Source organism: Callionymus lyra, chromosome 13 (genome assembly GCF_982586985.1).
Source record: "Callionymus lyra chromosome 13, fCalLyr1.hap1.1, whole genome shotgun sequence".
Taxonomy (NCBI): Eukaryota; Metazoa; Chordata; class Actinopteri; order Syngnathiformes; family Callionymidae; genus Callionymus; species Callionymus lyra.
Genome location: NC_141830.1, coordinates 8,360,700 through 8,377,866, shown reverse-complemented (window position 1 = coordinate 8,377,866; position 17,167 = coordinate 8,360,700). Strand labels below are relative to the sequence as shown.

Sequence of the window (17,167 nt, the reverse complement as noted above, 5' to 3'; positions counted from 1 at the left end):
ACATGAGCTCAATCCAATTAAAAAACCTCCTGATCTGATGTGAAGGCCACGTGTTCTGTTTGTTCAGCAGAAGGACCTTTTCTCGGGAGCTCGATGGCATTGACAAGCCAATGTCTGGATCAATGAAGCCACGTCCAGACCTTTTGCAGAGCAAGCCTCCGACAGAAAGGCTGTGAGGGTTAATTGTAATTGTATAAGACACTGTCTGTAACTCCCGCCTGGAGCTAGACGAGTGAAGGTGAAAATGAAAAAGTTAAAAAAAAAAAAGGTTTTTAAGGAAGAAGCACGTCAGGATGCAGCCACAGCATTATAGCACATCATAGTTGCTAAAGTGATCTCGCAGATATAACTAAATCTTCACTTTACATTTTGATGAACGATAACTCTATTGGATTTCCGTGCTGCACTAGAAATAAGAGAAGAGGTGTATTGGATCTGGCAGCATAAGATAAATGTGGTGCAACTCAATAATCTAAGAATAAACAAGGAGTGAGAACGGCCTATAACAGGATCAAGACAACAAATTGATGGAAGCTCTGAATGAAAACATCTTCTCCACTTCACAGCAAGAGATCCCTGAACCCAGTGAACTACTATGCTGACTTCAACAGAAATGACAACGATGCTCCGTAATATTACTACACAATGCCTCAGTATTACTCTACAATGCTCCTTAGTAATACTCCACAATGCTCCTCAATATGACTCCACACTAATCCTCAGTATTACTCCACAATGCTCCCTAGTATAACTCTCTAAAGCTCGATAGTTTATGTTTTACTCCAATGTGCTCCTTAGTAATACTCCCCCATGCTCCTTAGTAATACGCCACAATGCTCCTCAGTATAACTCCACAATGTTACCTAGTATTACTCCATGATGCTCCTCAGTTTCACTCTACAAGGCTTGTGCGTATTACTCCAGAATGCTTCCAAATACTACTCCAGAATGCGCCCGAGTATTACTCCACAATGCTCCTTAGTATTACTCCATGATGCTCCTTTGTATTAATCCACAATGCTCCTCAGTATTATTCCACAATGCTCCCTAGTATTACTTCACGATGCTCCTTAGTATTACTCTATGATGCTCCTCAGTATTATTCCACAATGCTCCCTAATATTACTTCAGAAATGCTCCTTAGTAATACTCCGTGATGCTCCTCATTAGTACTCCACGATGCTCCTCAATATTATTCCACAACTCTCGCTAGTATTACTTCACGATGCTCCTTAGTATTACTTCATGGTGCTACTCAGTATTATTCCACAATGCTCCCTATTATTACTCCACAATGCTCCCTAGTATTTATCCATGATGATCCATAGTATTACTTCATAATGCTTCTTAGTATTACTCAACAATGCTCTGTAGTTTTACTCCATGATGCTCATTAATATTACTCCACTAGCATTAACTGAAATAGAATAACACAGAGTGTCATTACACAGGAAGCAGATACCAAAAATAATGAAGGGCTAAAGCTGGAGCAGGAAGAGACGGTCGTTGGAGCTGCATCATCTTTATGTTTACTCAGCATCTGCCAGCCAGGGAAGGAGGCTTTTGATCACATCTCAGTTGGGCTCTTCATGCTAGAGGAGGCCCGGGTCGGCCCTGCCAGGTCCGCCTCATTTCCAACGCAAATGAACTGAGCTAATTGCACACGTGCGGCGAGGCAGGGGATCTGCGAAACGGTGGAGCGTTTGCGAAAAATATGGAAATAATTAATCTCATTGAGCCAGCGAAATACCATCAGTGTTGGAAAGAGGGATTTGAACTCGGGCGCAGGGTGAGACGGTCTTGATAGGAGCTGATGTTTAGATTAGACTTTCCCATTATTGTTTCATCATGCAGCCTTTTTTTTTTTACAGTGTAGTTGTGGTAATTGAATAAATTGGAGCATGAAATGGGTTTAGATTCGAGGCACAGTAGCTGGATTACATGTAACGTTAGCACTCTCCTTTTCATCCATTCATGAATGTTGAGTCATTCCTCGTCCACTGCTCCAATGTCTGTGGTGTACATACTATAATATAGTGTTAATCTAGTGGTCTTATGTTAAAATAACTGACCTCAGAGGGTCTAGACAGGCATGTATGAGGGGGCAGCCACAAATCTTGAGGGGGCATTGTGCTGTTACTTACTTACTTACATGTGAGTTTGAGGGGGCACAACATTTATTTGAGGGGGCCAGGCCCCCTCTTGCCCCTGCCTAGACCCGGCCCTGCCTCAGACTGATTTTATGTGGTACATGGCGCTTAAAAATGTGTTACAATGTTTTATTTCAACTTGGAAAGCTTTGAAGACGCACCACAAGGCACTGTAGTATTAATACACAACGCTCCGTAGTATAACTACACAATGTTCTGGAGCATTTCTCCATGATGCGTTTTTAACATGACTGCATGATGGCCCTTAATAATATTACAACATATTCTTGAATATTTCTTAAGGATGCTCCTTAATATTACTACCTAATGCTCCTTAAAACTACTACATGATGCTTCGTAATATTACTACACAATGCTCCTCAATATATTACACAATTATCTTTAATATTACTTCAAAGGGTTTCTTAGTATTTCTCCACAATGTTCCTTAGTATTACTACACAATGTTCTGTGGCATTTATCCCTCATTATTTTAAACCCAACTACATGAGGCCCCTTAATATTATTACATAATTATCTTTAATATTACGCCACGATGCTCCGTAATATTATTCCAGGATGCTCGTTAACATTACTACATGATGTCCCTTGATATTATTACAATTCGCTTTAATATTACTCCACAATGCTCCTTAATATTCCTACATGATGGTCTTCAATATATAACACAATTCGCTTTAATATTACTCCACAATGCTCCTTAATATTCCTACATGATGGTCTTCAATATATAACACAATTCTCTTTAATATTACTCTACGATGCTCCTTATTATTACTTCACAATGATCGTTAGTATCAGTCCATGATGTATCTTAGTATTTATCCACAATGCTCCGTAGTATTACTACACAATGTTCTGTGGCATTTCTCCCTGATTCTTTTAAAAATTACTAGCATAATTCTTTTTAATATTACTCCACGATGCTCCTTAATATTACCTCATGATGGTCCTTAAAACTACTACACGATACTCCGAAAAATTATTCCACAATGCTTCTCAGTATCAGTCCACGATGTTCCTAAGTTTTTCTCCACGATACTTCGTAGTATTACTTCACAGGCTTCATAGTCGGGGCCTTTTTCAGGCCAATACTACGAAACTGCATAAACACTCGCACTCATAAAAATCTTTCTGCTAAATAAAGCTAACCAAGTATCTAGAATTAAGAAAACATTATACCGTGTATTTACCAAATCACAAAAGAGGTTAACGCATTTTCACAATGCAAGTACCAGGTAGTATGACCATTTTTCCAAGGTTCGATTTATCTGATACACATGATATAGAGTAAAGATCATTTGGTGGTTTTAATATAGGACAATAAATGTGTCATTATGAGTCAGGTTTCCCAAAGAAACATTTATAGATGCATCAACTGAGAAGCATTGAGTAAGGTAATATTGTGTAGCAGTCTGTAAGGTTGTTAATACACACTTCAGGAGAATATTTGGAATGTATCCTGACGTGGACACATAGTACCACACATGAACCGTATGAACTCGGGCAGCACTCGTGCACTTCTTATTCTGTCTTGTGGCCATTCACAACAAGATGACATCAGACATCTGCTTGAAAGCTGGGAAATGAAGCTATTTAGGTAGGTAGAAAAAAAAGAACCTCTGAGGTATTAAAGCTCACATGAGTGTGGCGTGCACACACACACACACACACACACACACACGCAAATATGTGCCACTCAGCAGTCCAACAGTGAGAGCAGAGATAAAGCAGATGATAAGGACTCGGGGCTGAGTCAGAAGTGGACTCTAATTCAGAGTAAAAATAAAGTCTTACCAGAAGAACACGATGCCCGAGGAACATTAATGGCATGTTAAGGTTCAAACACACAAACCCATGAGAACACAGTGTGCAGCGCATCAGCTCAAACCCTATGAGCACGAAAGCATTCCTGCACAAGGTTATAGTCAAAGATGATTGGAGTAGTCAGTTCCCCTCAGTCTTCTCTATGGCTCAAGAAGGTTGATCATATACACAAAAAACCTTCTTGGTGGAGGTAATACTTCATCACTCTTTTTTTATTTATTTTTGTGTTTTTTTGCACTATTCATTTGTATTTATAAGTATTATTGTTATAATTTACTTGTTTTATTTTTAGTATTTTGGTGACCGTTAAATGAGAACAAAGAATAATCTCAATGATCAAAATGGCTTCCAAACAACAAATGCAGTAATACTATGGGGTAAGTATTATTTTGCGGAGTAATACCGTTGACCTTCAAAGAGTAATACTGCAGAGCTTCACAGAGTAATAGTCTGGAATAATACTGCAGAGCTTCACAGAGTAATACTGTGGAATAATACTGCAGAGCTTCACAGAGTAATACTGTGGAATAATACTGCAGAGCTTCACAGAGTAATACTGTGGAATAATACTGCAGAGCTTCACAGAGTAATTCTACGGAATAATACTGCAGAGCTTCACAGAGTATTACTGTCGAATAATACTGCAGAGCTTCACAGAGTAATACTGAGGAGTAATACTGCAGAGCTTCACAGAGTAATACTGCGGATTATTACTGCAGAGCTTTAAAGAGTAATACTGAGGAGAAACACTGAGGAGTAATCCTGCAGAGCTTCACAGAGTAATACTTTGGGGTAATACTGCAAAGTGTCATAGAGTAATAATGCAAAGCTTCACAGAGTAATACTGCAGGGTAATGCTGTAGAGCTTCACAGAGTAATACTGAGGAGTAACACTGCATAGCTTCACAGAGTAATACTGAGGAGTAATACTACAGAGCCTCACAGCGAAATACTTAAGAGTCTAATGGAGTAATACTAAGTGGCCTTGTGGTGTTATACTACGTAGTCTCACAGAATAATACTAGAGCATCTCACAAAGTAATACTATGTAGTATAACGGAGAAATACTAAGTAATATAGCAAAGTAAAACTACACAGTCCCGCAGAGTGTGTAGTAGACTAAGGAGTCTCACAAAGTAATACTACAAGGCCTACAGGATTAATACTAACAAGCCTGGAGTCATACTATGTTGTTTCAAAAATAAATACTAGAGTCTCCCTGAGTAATACTACAGAGTCTTACAGATTAAGATTATAGGACATAGCGGAGTCACTATGGAGTAGTCATTAACACTTCGTACTACAACATTTTTATTGATTTTGTTAAGCTCATTGTGCCACTTAAAATCTGTTCAAGGTCAAGCACAATCATAATTATTACAGATGAAAAGAACTAAAAGGAATCTTAAGTGGACTTTATAGTCCAAACAATACAGCAATAAGTCTAAGACCATTTCTTCAAAGCAGCTGCTAACATGCTGTAGACATACTAAACCATTAAGCAAGTGGTGACGGCGTCACTCATCCTAATGGATCACATGAGTCTAACATTTCATTTCCTCTCTTACATGCAAACATAGACAGGGATGAGTTCATAATCCATCGCTGTGATCCTGGTGTGACCTCCACAAACCGGCTCCTGCCCTCCTTTGACTCCCTTCTAAGATTTTTCTTGAAAGTCGAGCATCATCGATTCAGCCTCTCACACTCTCCTCAACTCATCTTCCACTTTTCCGATGCATTCCAACTCTACACTCCTCGTCGTAGACGCCGAGGCAATAAAGCCGGGCCTCCCTTCTTCCTGTGCGCCGCCAATAATAGAGCGTCTTAATCACAGCAGCCGAGTGCCGGCAACACCCCTGAATACCGTTGTTCGCCACCCATCGGAACAGATGAACCCCGATAATGAATTACGAGTCATCGTCATAAGTACATGTTTAATGAGAGCCCAAGAAATGCACGTCAGTTCTGTCACATCGACGTTTAAAATGGGTCTCGAAAGTCATACGAGCTGCAGCTTTTTTCCGAGTCTGCAGGATCCACAGTTCCGTTGCCATGGTGATTCATGCTCGAGTACACCCCCCCGAATCTCCCTGTGGAACTTTTTGTCTTGTTTTGTCTGTCTTTATGAAACCTCTCCACAGAGATCAAGCCTGCTGTTCTTATACGCCTCCATAAATATGGTACTTGCATACGTTTCCTCGATGCGTGAAAATAGGAATTTGAAGGGGACAACACATAGTTGTCGGAGATACTACCACTAACACATTGCATATTGCTCAACTTGTATTTTCTTGGGGCATTTTATGTGTCACCTATGGGGATCTATACTTGGAGATACAAATTCTTATCCATGACTTTTCACATCGACAGACTTTTGTGTTTCTCTAATATAAATAGTGTATTAATATACATTTCTTTAATGCACAAATGAGGATTCTGAAGTAACAACACTCAATAAAACATTGTGTAATTGTCTGAGATATTCCTCGACGTATACTTTAATAGAAAATCTTGTCGAATACTTGTCACGTAACTTGTTTGTCCAATCTTTTCTCTCCAATAAAGTTTTTTTTAATCTGACAACATTATATTATATTATTTGTAAAACTGTTGTGACAAAGGACAAGAAATGATTTTAAAAAAGAAGGTTTGATTTAAATAGTGGCCCGGTTGATTCCAAACTCTTCGTGGCCGTCCAAGAACAGATCTTTACTGACTCGCTTATGCATAATACATGGTGGCTGGATCTAAAAGCACGCAGCCCATTAGCTTTAGTTGACCCGGGCAGGAACGAAACACCGAGACAAAGAGTGGAAAGACACAAACGGCAGAGATTGACCCGATCGTCAAGCTGGCTCGCCGCTGATAACCACATGTGCTGCTACTCTGCTGTGAGCTGTGGTGATCTCAAGAGATAGTTTGATGTGAACTGCTTATAGCCGTCCCCAGAAATAAGTGGACAAAGAGAACTTTTTTTTTGCAGGGGTTACGTTCTGAAAACCCCCTCTGTGTTAAACTAAGTATTGACCATTTAATTCATTTAAAAACAACATTTAATACCATTTATTTCAACTTGCAAACTCAAAATTGCAAAGATGGTGCCACCCCTCTCAGAAACCTGATCAAATGCTTTGCCGCCCAGCCAACCAATTGCAGCCGGTGATCCCTTTTGACAAAGCAACATAGAAGTATAATTTTACTACACTAGATAGATAGATGATACTTTATTGATCCCTAGGGTAAAGTACATTTGAGAAATAAGGGTATTGTAGCGACCAATCAGCCGTCACTCAATAGAGCCGTGTGTAGAAAGGCATCATGGGAGATCACCGTTTTTGTTGGCGCCATAGGTAAGGTGGGTGCGGTGGTTAGTGTGTCCCGCTTAGTTCTGTGGTTGTGCTGAAGTATATCTTCCGTTTATATAAATAAATAATCCATTCATAGGAGAGTAAGAAAGACAAGGAGCTTTGCCGTCACTTACTGCAGCTTGTTTAAAGTATTTCTAAATACGTAGTACCTTGAGAAAAAAAAAAAAAGAAAGTGAGACCATGAAATTTGAAATGGCGAGGGGCTATTTTACGCTAAAAATCAAAGCACACTTTTTACCGCTCACTTATACTGAAGTGCCAGCTTTAAAATAAATATATAATTTAGCATTTTTTCAATGTCTACTGTCCCATGCAACACTTTCTGAACAGTCGAAAAATTGCTGCGAGGAGCAAATATGGATTCATTTTACGTTCACTTTAATCAGCGGGATGTGATGATTACTTGATTATAGTTTCCAGGCACCAAGCCCCGCTGCTCGGGCCTTCCGGTGTTCTGGCCATGTAATGTGAGGTGGCATGGAGCCCAGCCCTGCTGTAAATTATTTCTAACTGTGGGGAGGAGGACAAGACTCTCCAAACACGGAGCCAAGGACCAACATGCGAAGGAACAGTCACAGATTAACAAGGTCTTTCCATTGGTTAATGTGAACATTTACTCATTTATTAGATGACTGGTAAAAAAAAACCAACTTTAAATATGGTTCATCTCCTGAACAATAAGATATCTAGAACAAGGGTCCGTTTTTTTTTTTTAAATGTTAAGATCAATCAGATAAAAAGTAGTTGAAACATGATTATTCTTAAAGGACTGGTCAGTAATGGCTCCTACGATACCCTTTTGCGTTCATTTTGACCAACCTTGGAAGGAACCAAGCGCTATCAACCAATCAGAAGCAACATAAGGCGGGTATTATCGTCTCTTTCTTCTATTACAACACGCTCGAGTTGCCGGTAAGTTCCAAAAACGCCATTCAGAAGGAGGAAATTAACTTCCGGCTTTCAAATTAAGAGCATTGAATCAGCTGCTTCTGCCTTGTGACCCTTTATCATCATGATCAAACTATGTATTGTTCACACGTTTGTTTATTTTTGTCATTTATTCTTTTTGTGCTATATCTATCGATTGTTTAAAACAGATTCAGAGTTTCACCAGGGTTAATAGGTTCTGATCACCAAAAATGTAAAGTTCAAGATGTGAAATAATAACATTTGAATGTAGAATCTTTAGAGAAATTCATACTTGTATATGGCATTGTCAAAGAGGTGCAGGTTTATAATTCTTTAAAACAATAATTATCCCAGAAAATGTAGAATTTTATCCCACAGAAAAATCATATATAACATTTTATAGACTTTTATCGTTTAACCATATTAGTCCCATGACATTATAAAAGAAGTTTATGATGCTATAGTCGGCAAAAGGAGAGTCTTATTAATCATTTTTAAAGAACTAAACAAACAGCCACTTGCTATATCGTGGGTGTGTGTGGTCGTTAACTATGGTGCAATGGAAGACAAATGAACATTTGGAAGAAGAAAAAAAAAATAAACCAAGGTAGTTACAGGGTGGTCCAATGAAATTTCCGCGCTGCACGTGACCCGTTACGTCTTCCACAGCCAAACAAAACTGTGTAAAAAAAACCGAGGCAGGATTCTCTACGAGGCGTTTAATTGGATGCTCCCCCTTTTTTTTTTTTTCTTCCAATTCTAAATGTAGCCGCTCGCTCTGATCGCCTTTCAGGCAGCGCGGAGGGAGCGAAAGCACACGCGCTGCAGCAGCAGCATCAGCAGCAGCAGCAGCAGCGGTGCGCCGGAATCTTTTACGCGCGTCGTCTCCCGCGCGCATGCGCACACGGAGCGGATGCCCCCCCCCACCACCATCATCCAGCCAGGAAATATCTTGCTGCAGCAACACTACTATAGGCTACTGTAGCTTGTTATTACGGAGGCTGCAGATCGATAAAAAAAAGCGCCCTCCCATCCCACCCGTTTTTTTTTACCCACCCGCCCGCCCCCCCATGACATAGCAACGGGGGGCTTTCCCCGCTCGTAAATCAGGGCTTCTTCTTCTGAGACTCACCCGATGTTGCAGAGCGCCTGCTCGATCAGCTCCGTCTGCAGGATGTTCTGAGGCGCAAAGGCTCCGTTGAAATGGGATAAAACTGAGCTACAGAACTGACGCAATGTCTCAAACTGCATTTTCACCCCCCTTCTCCTCTTCTGCCTTTTATCCTCACATCGAGCTCTCACCGGCGATACATCCTAAAGATCCGGGCCCCCCGTACCCCCCCGTACCCCCCCTTTCCAACATAAACACTCCACGGTTTATTTTATCTCCCGGGGGCGCGTTAAAACCCCAAAAAGACGCCGATTAACTTCCATGTTGTTCCTGAGGTTTTTGGAAAAAAAAAAAAAAAAAAAAAAAAAAGTGTCCTTAGATGAGACGCAGTCCGGGTGGGATCCCGTGGTCATAATCTTTTGGAGCTTTTCCTTCTTCTTGTTAAAGAGCAGATGTGTTTTCGGTGGGCAGAGAAAAGAGGCGAGGGCTCGCCCGGATGAAGGATGGAGAGGAGGAGGAGGAGGAGGAGAGGCATCCTCCACGACCAGCAGCGACTACAGCAGCAGCAGCAGCATCTTACCGGCGCGTCAGCTGCTGCCTCACTTTCAACTCATATTTCCCGTCGAGCACACTCTCCCTCACACACTCTCCCTCTCACACACACTCCTTTACTCCTCTCGCTCACTCACTCAGCACATATTTCACCATCTCTGTATGATGCGCACCGCAGCAGATCACAAAACAACCTGCTGTCGTCAGGGCTTTTTTCTTTTTTTTCTTCTTCTTCTTCTTCTTCTTATATCTCTTATCCGGGGGTTCGATCCATCAACTTCTCGTCAGACGGGATAGAGGAAAGTCCAACATTAGCAGCACATGTAGTAACACCCTTCAGAGACCACTCAAGAGAAAAGGGGTCGGGTACAGAGTCCGATTCTCGATAGAAACTGTAGCCATTAGTTCATTTATTAGGGTTCCCAAATTATTTTAAGCCATTCACTGATAATTCTCTTTAAGTATTGAACTTAAAGAGCAACTAAAGAGTTGATTTAAGTGTGTCTTGTGCCTCTATTGTATCATCAGTATGTGTCTGTTTGTACAAAACTCTCTTTTAATCTAAAATATTTACATTAGAAAATCTGCTTAAGCCCCGCCCACTGAAAACATTTACTTTTTCCTAGAGATTAAATCTTGTTTAAAATAACCACACCCACTCTGCTGTCCACCCACTCCGCTGTCATTGGTCAAGCTTAGTCACCGCGCATCATCAATCGAGAAACTCTCCCCCTCGAGGGGAGTCGTTGTATAAACAAGGCGGGGTGTGATTAAAGCTTGCTGGAGGAGAAGTGAAGCCATTATTACGTCACAACGGACTCCGCTCTCGTAACCTCTCGTTCGCCGAGATTTCAGAGGGGGGAGAATTTTATATTGTAATAAGTTTAAAACATGGTCATGATGAAGGACTTACTGCATTTTGGAGAGAAAAACTTCAACCTTTAAAACATTTGAGTCAGGAGAGTTGGAGTTTGACATTAATAATAATAATATTGTCGCTAGGATACATATTGGTAACTTATAAATATACTTGTACGGGTAGTTAGGTACTGTTTTTACAAAATTTGGTGAGAACCTTCTGACAAATTTCACTCATTTTGTCAACTAAGGGTTGGGATTATTTTCACTATCACTTTCTTAAATGATATATTATTATTCAGGGCAGGGGGTTGCACAGCATTTTTTTTGCATGGCAGACCGGTTTAATGTCAACATTATATTCACTGAACGACCTTCAGATGAAAACAGTAAAAATATCTGAATAACTAACTTCCACTGGTTAACAGGTTTATTTTTTTTTAGTAAACTTGACTGAAACAAGTGTCTTATCGTGTCAAGGGTGAGAAGTTAATGATACCATTTCAGACATTAATTATCCATAGTAGAGAAATTATATAAATGTATCACCTGAGAAACTCAATTAAGTTTTTTAAAACTAAGAAGCGAAATCCTTACAGAGACAAGATATAATCCAAAATGTTCTGACTTCTTTCAGGGCGGTTCTATCCATCCCATACGAGTGCCATCAAGGAACAAGATAAACCAGACACAATGTTTCTCATCATAAATAGCGCGTCAGCTTCTTCCCTCCATCGATCTACAGCAGAGTTGACCCTGGAGTTAATCTAAATGTTCTTAAAGATGACGACCAGCGAGAGTTCTATTTCTGGATCGGGCAGTAGTTTTTTTAGAGACGGAATATTTTCTGGCGTGTCACTGCAAATGAAGACGACGGCGAAAAGCACGATCCACTCCCTGGTACCACCTCTCAAGTCGCATAAGCATGAAGTGGACATATGGGCCTGGACCGGACCGGACAGCCATGGTGCAGACCGAGGACTCGCAGCGCGGTCCGACCATCCGTCATCGATTGTCAGGACAATTATCCATGACTTTAAAAAAAGAAGCATGCGATTCAAGGACAACTTTGAGAAAAATACTTATGTTCTTACTAACCTCGTACACATCTCTGATTAAATCCAAAGACCTTAGAACATTATGACAAACAGTCAGTTTTGCTAAATGATGAAGAAAAACCCTAATACAAAATTATTTGGCCGTCGTGGGTCGGACAAAATGTAAATCCGAAACAAATCTGACAATCACTCAACGATCAAATTCCTTCAACATCAGATTTACTTAATTATAATTTAAGTATGATTCTTGTCATTGATAACCTCTGTCTTTTAGCTTATCTTAAACATATCAACGTGTCTCAACAAGAACATTAATCTGATTGATACAAGCCAACCATCCACCTGGGCCACGTCAAATGACTTGGTGGGTCGGATTTGGACCCCCGAGCCTTGAGTTTGACAAGTGAAATTGACAATATAAAAATATGGACCTAGTATCTGCGACGTCTGGTACTAGTTTTGAAGCCAATCCCTTCCAGCCATACTCGGGTTACTGAAACCATGCCCAGTTAGCTTGAAACTACATCGGATAATACGTGCTCACTTAGCACTATTATGCAAATTGATGAAAAGGTATAAACGGAAATATAATCAAATAAGAAAAATTCACGCAGATAGCAGAATTAGAGCTCTACTTTTTCTGCAGCCAGCCTCTAGTGGACACTTGACGAACCGCAGCTTTTTGCACTTTTACCAAGGCATCACTTTATAAAACCTAATAGTTAAGGATAAACCATCCGAGAGTTAAGAAAGAGACACGCTAATCCAGATGCTAACATGCTTAATATACACTCAACAACATACACAATGAATATTTCCTCGATTAATATGTTGCCTAATCTGAACGTGAATCATTTTACATTGGCTGACAAACAATCAAAAAGCTCAAGTCACAGAAATCAGGATGAAGTCAGCCACATGTCAGTGTTGTCAGGATTGTGCCTTCAGGGCAAACTTTGAAATAAAATATAACGTGTTTTTATTAAAGATACACTGAATTTCAGCAACAGGTTCCACAGGAAAAGTAGTAGTCACGCCAGTGTTTAATTAGTAGGTGTGTATCGGCAAGAATATGCCGATACGATGCGTATAGCGATACAGGAAGTAGCAACAATTTGGCTAAATCACTAAATTGCAATATATTGCAATACTGTAGTAACAAGGATATATTTGTAGTATTCTCCAAGTACTTGACTCTGGTGTTGCAGAATTTACAGACCACATGATTTGTTTTTAAACCAAAATATGTCCAAACATCAACTTTAAAAGCTGCTGGAGTCACTGTATCCTCTCATCCACAGTCACCGCCAGGATTCCACGAATTAAATTCCTTGCTGCCAACCAGTGGCTGGAAGTACAATCGCAGCAGAAATAACAGAAATATGATTCATTGTAAATTAATTGTGAATTATTTTATTTTGGAATTTAAACCAGAAAAAGAACTATGATAAAATATATATATATATGTTTTTAATATAAAAACCAGAGCAATATTAGGGTATATCAATAATTTCTAACACCCTATTGATTGATACACATTTCATCAAGTTTTCCAGCATCGTATCACGTGTTCATGAAGATTACAGGCTCAAATATTCAACAGTCCCTCCCATCATGAATAAACATGGCACTGACCTTTCGAGTGGGTCCAGTCCCGTGTACCTCAGCGAATCGTTGTCAAGCGACGCCTGTCTGGGCAGGAGTCCTCCTCGAGGTCTGCTCCGGTCCGACGCCGGCGTCAAGTCCCCTGAGCCGCCCTGGTAAGGGTAAAAGGAAGGATCCTGAAGTTTGGCCTTCTTCCCCCGAGGCCCGCCCTCAAACACTCCTCGCACCTGACCAGGCCCCGAGCCGTAGAACCACGCCCCCGATTTGGTGAGGATTTCTTGTTGTTTTCGGCACAAGTTGCATACCCACATAACCTGGGAGGAGAAGACGGAGGTGTGAGGAGAGCATGAAGTGGTCATGGTTTTTTTTTTCTAGATGAGCTGTAATGTTATGTAACTGAACTTTGGCTGTAGATGGGTGGATTTAAAAAAAAAAAAAGAAGGCTTTCTGCCTGGCTGAGGAACATGTCGTCAACACTCATGTTGATGAGATGAACTATGGAACAACATACACATGCAGCAGCCTCGGAGTCTGTGGGATTATTTAGCACGCAGTCTTTTTTTTATTGTCTGTGAGTCGTCTCCTGAGTAAATCACGGCGCTAATACTGATGATCGTGGGCTCCTCAGGATGATGAACGGGGAAGCTGAGCAACGTTTCTTATCCCTGAGAACTGGCGAGATCAGACTTCGCTGCTCTGGGATGTCGTGCCTTTTTTAAAACCGCAGCCCACTTCGCCACATTAGCCTCATAAATCCAGGAGCCCTGATCACTGCATCTACACAACGACGCCGACCGACGACGACACACCGACACGAGTGAGTCGAACGTGAGGAGAAGACCATCGACGGTGAGGTGGCGGAGAGTAAAAAATGATCACGCCCGCCTCCCCGCTCTGCCATATTCCCCTGCTTTACAGTTCCAGTGCTGAGTCAGTGCATTACTGTTATTAGTGAGCGGAGGAACAACACAGTGTGTACAACACGGCGTCTGCCATCACTTTTTTTTCCTTTAAAATAATGCACACAAGGCTTAAACCTTGTGTGCATTATCATTATCCTGGTCACGTGATTCCAAAGGGAATTACTCACAAACTATGAATCAGAGCTCAAATGTTCCAATTGTTTAAATGATATTGACGTGGATTCATGCCTTTAGATCTGGGGCCTCTTTTACTAAGAGGTCGTACGTACAAAAAATGTACGGACATACTTTCAAAGTCCATATGTATCAATAAGGAAAAGAAAGTTAAAAAAGGTTGGACTTTCCAACACTTTTTATGTAGGTGGTGTACGACCTTATCTATTGCTCAGCCTCACTAGGCATGTTGAGATGTTCACATCAGACTTACATTAACGATCAATATTGATAAAAAATTAACACACACAAGTTACGAGTGTATATTCAATTATTTACATTTTTTTAAATATAAGTTCATTTGTGATATATTTTTTGAACGTTATCCCTTTTCTCGATATGAGTGTCCGACCTTATTTAGTAGAAGATCTTCTCTACAACTTCTTTGTACATGAGGCCCTAGATTTTTCCTTTTTTTTTCAGACAATTTGAAAAAATATATATTATTAGGTCTGCGATCAATTTATGAATTTCCTCAAAAAGGGACTAGATATTACTAGATTCCTCAATATGGAGTAACTTCAGTTCTGTCCCATTTATTTCCATAATCCACAATCTTAGCCTTAAATCTGACCTGCTGCGAAAACGTCAAAAAGTGGATTTTATTTTTTTTATTTTAAGATTCTTCAGGACCTTCTTTTGGCAGTAAGCGGTATCCCACAATGCTTTGCACATCAAAGCTAAACCCAATGACACATCATAAAAACACCGAGCTACAAATGTAAGTTTTTCTATCTTAATGTCTTTTATCTTTATCTTTTTTGATTTTTCAGTATTTTCTGAAGTTTGTCTCCGTTTGAGGTTAGTCTTAGTAAGATAGTTACTAGATAACTAGATGCAATAATAGGAAATAATAAAATCAACAAAATGTTTGTTAAACTTGACTATTTTTTGGAAAGTTTGGACTAAATGGGGGAAGGATTTGATTTAGCAAATAACACATGCTTCGTAAATTGTGAAATTATTTTGATTTAATTCATAATTTAGCTATACCAATGCATTGTAAGAATTTTTTTTTTAATTCATTTATTAATATCATTATAAACAGGAGCTCAATTACAGTCATTTTTTCAGGGTTACAAATACCACAACTCCAAAATTCATTTTTTAGACTTAATCCGCACTTGTCAAAACTGTGACCAATAAATGCACGATAAAGACTGCGAAAGGTTACGGTTCCAGAGCCTAGAGAGGCTTTTTTGTTCACTAAAAAGCTGTTTCCTTGAAACACAAAAGTTCCATCAACATCTGAAATTAAAGTTCCTTTAAAATAATATCATAATCATAAACCAATCACATCAAGTAAACACAGAAAAAAAGGTTCAACCTTAAAGGTTATAGAACCCACAACAAAAATACAGCAACATAAGACGTCATTCTTCACTTTCGAGTGGATTCCGAGCTTGAATAACGCCAGTATTACCCAACATGAACTCGTCTCCTGGCAGACACCGGGACGGAATAGAGCCATTTGTTAGGTCTGGACAGATACGATCACCAGGAGACGACCAGCGTCTGGAGCAATTAGTTCCATCTTCTTTTTTTCCCTCCATTTGCTTCTTCAAACGTGAAGGAAGGAACAATGAGGAAAAAAAGTTCATTCCCACCTATGTATGTCACACCTGAAGAACAGGCACAATGATTTCTAGGAACTACAGGCATGGAAAGACCCTCCAGACTACGGTACATATTGATACATGAGGTGATATCGTTGATGGGCTTCAACTGTGCTGACACGTGGTCGAAACAAGATTTTCTCCACGTCCCGGAGGATTGTTTCCAATGAACCCATGACTGCGTCTATAATTGGGGTCATGGAAAGAGATCTTAATATGACAGAAAAGATGTTGACGTGTATTTTTTTTTTTGATATACAAGAAATCTTTGAGCTCAATTGAAAGCTCGGTCAAGTTATACGAGATAATGTCCATTTGTCTTCATGGTCATTACTCAATAAATGTATTGACAAGTGGTATTTTTTTCTTTTTAAGATTTATGCTCAATGATCGTTTGCTCTCGGCTCTATCAAAAAGAAACGGCGTCTCTTGCATTTTTTGTTGCTTACAATTGACCCGATATCCTTCACTCCAGTTTGGTGAATCCCTCTCATTGTGGCCCATATACTGGTGACCCAGAGCAAGAAATCAAATGTCTGTGTTGAGTATTACTGTCTGAAAGCGGTTTTATTTTAGGGGAAATAACCAATAACATAAGACTGTGACTCTTGTCTCAGTAGAGTTTTACTCAAAAAATAAATCTTTGAATTAAGAAAACATTAGTAAAATACAGACGTGATAAAAGGAACCAGTCCACGGATCTCCCTGATTCAGCATAATTGTATTTTTAATGCACTTTACGTATGCTTTTTTTGAAGACCGGTCCTTGAAATCTATACTAAAATTAAACTGCACTGTAATACATACAGGATCTGGAATCCTAATAGTACAGATTGGAATCCTGCTACTGTATTGGGATGTCATTATTGGAATTCCAATCCAAATGCATTAAAATGTTTTGGAAAATAGACTGAATCAGATCCTACTGGATTCCAATCTGTTCTGTGACATTG

At 39.8% G+C, this 17,167-nt stretch overlaps 1 protein-coding gene across 1 annotated transcript in view; it reads right to left on the bottom strand.

The window, feature by feature from the left end:
* Positions 1-17,167, bottom strand: part of rims2a (regulating synaptic membrane exocytosis 2a) — a 156,327-nt gene that overhangs the window by 98,183 nt on the left and 40,977 nt on the right. Inside the window, exon 7 of the mRNA XM_087805331.1 lies at positions 13,493-13,776. Coding sequence (XP_087661457.1) covers positions 13,493-13,776 — 284 coding nt within the window. The remainder of the gene's footprint in view (positions 1-13,492; positions 13,777-17,167) is intronic.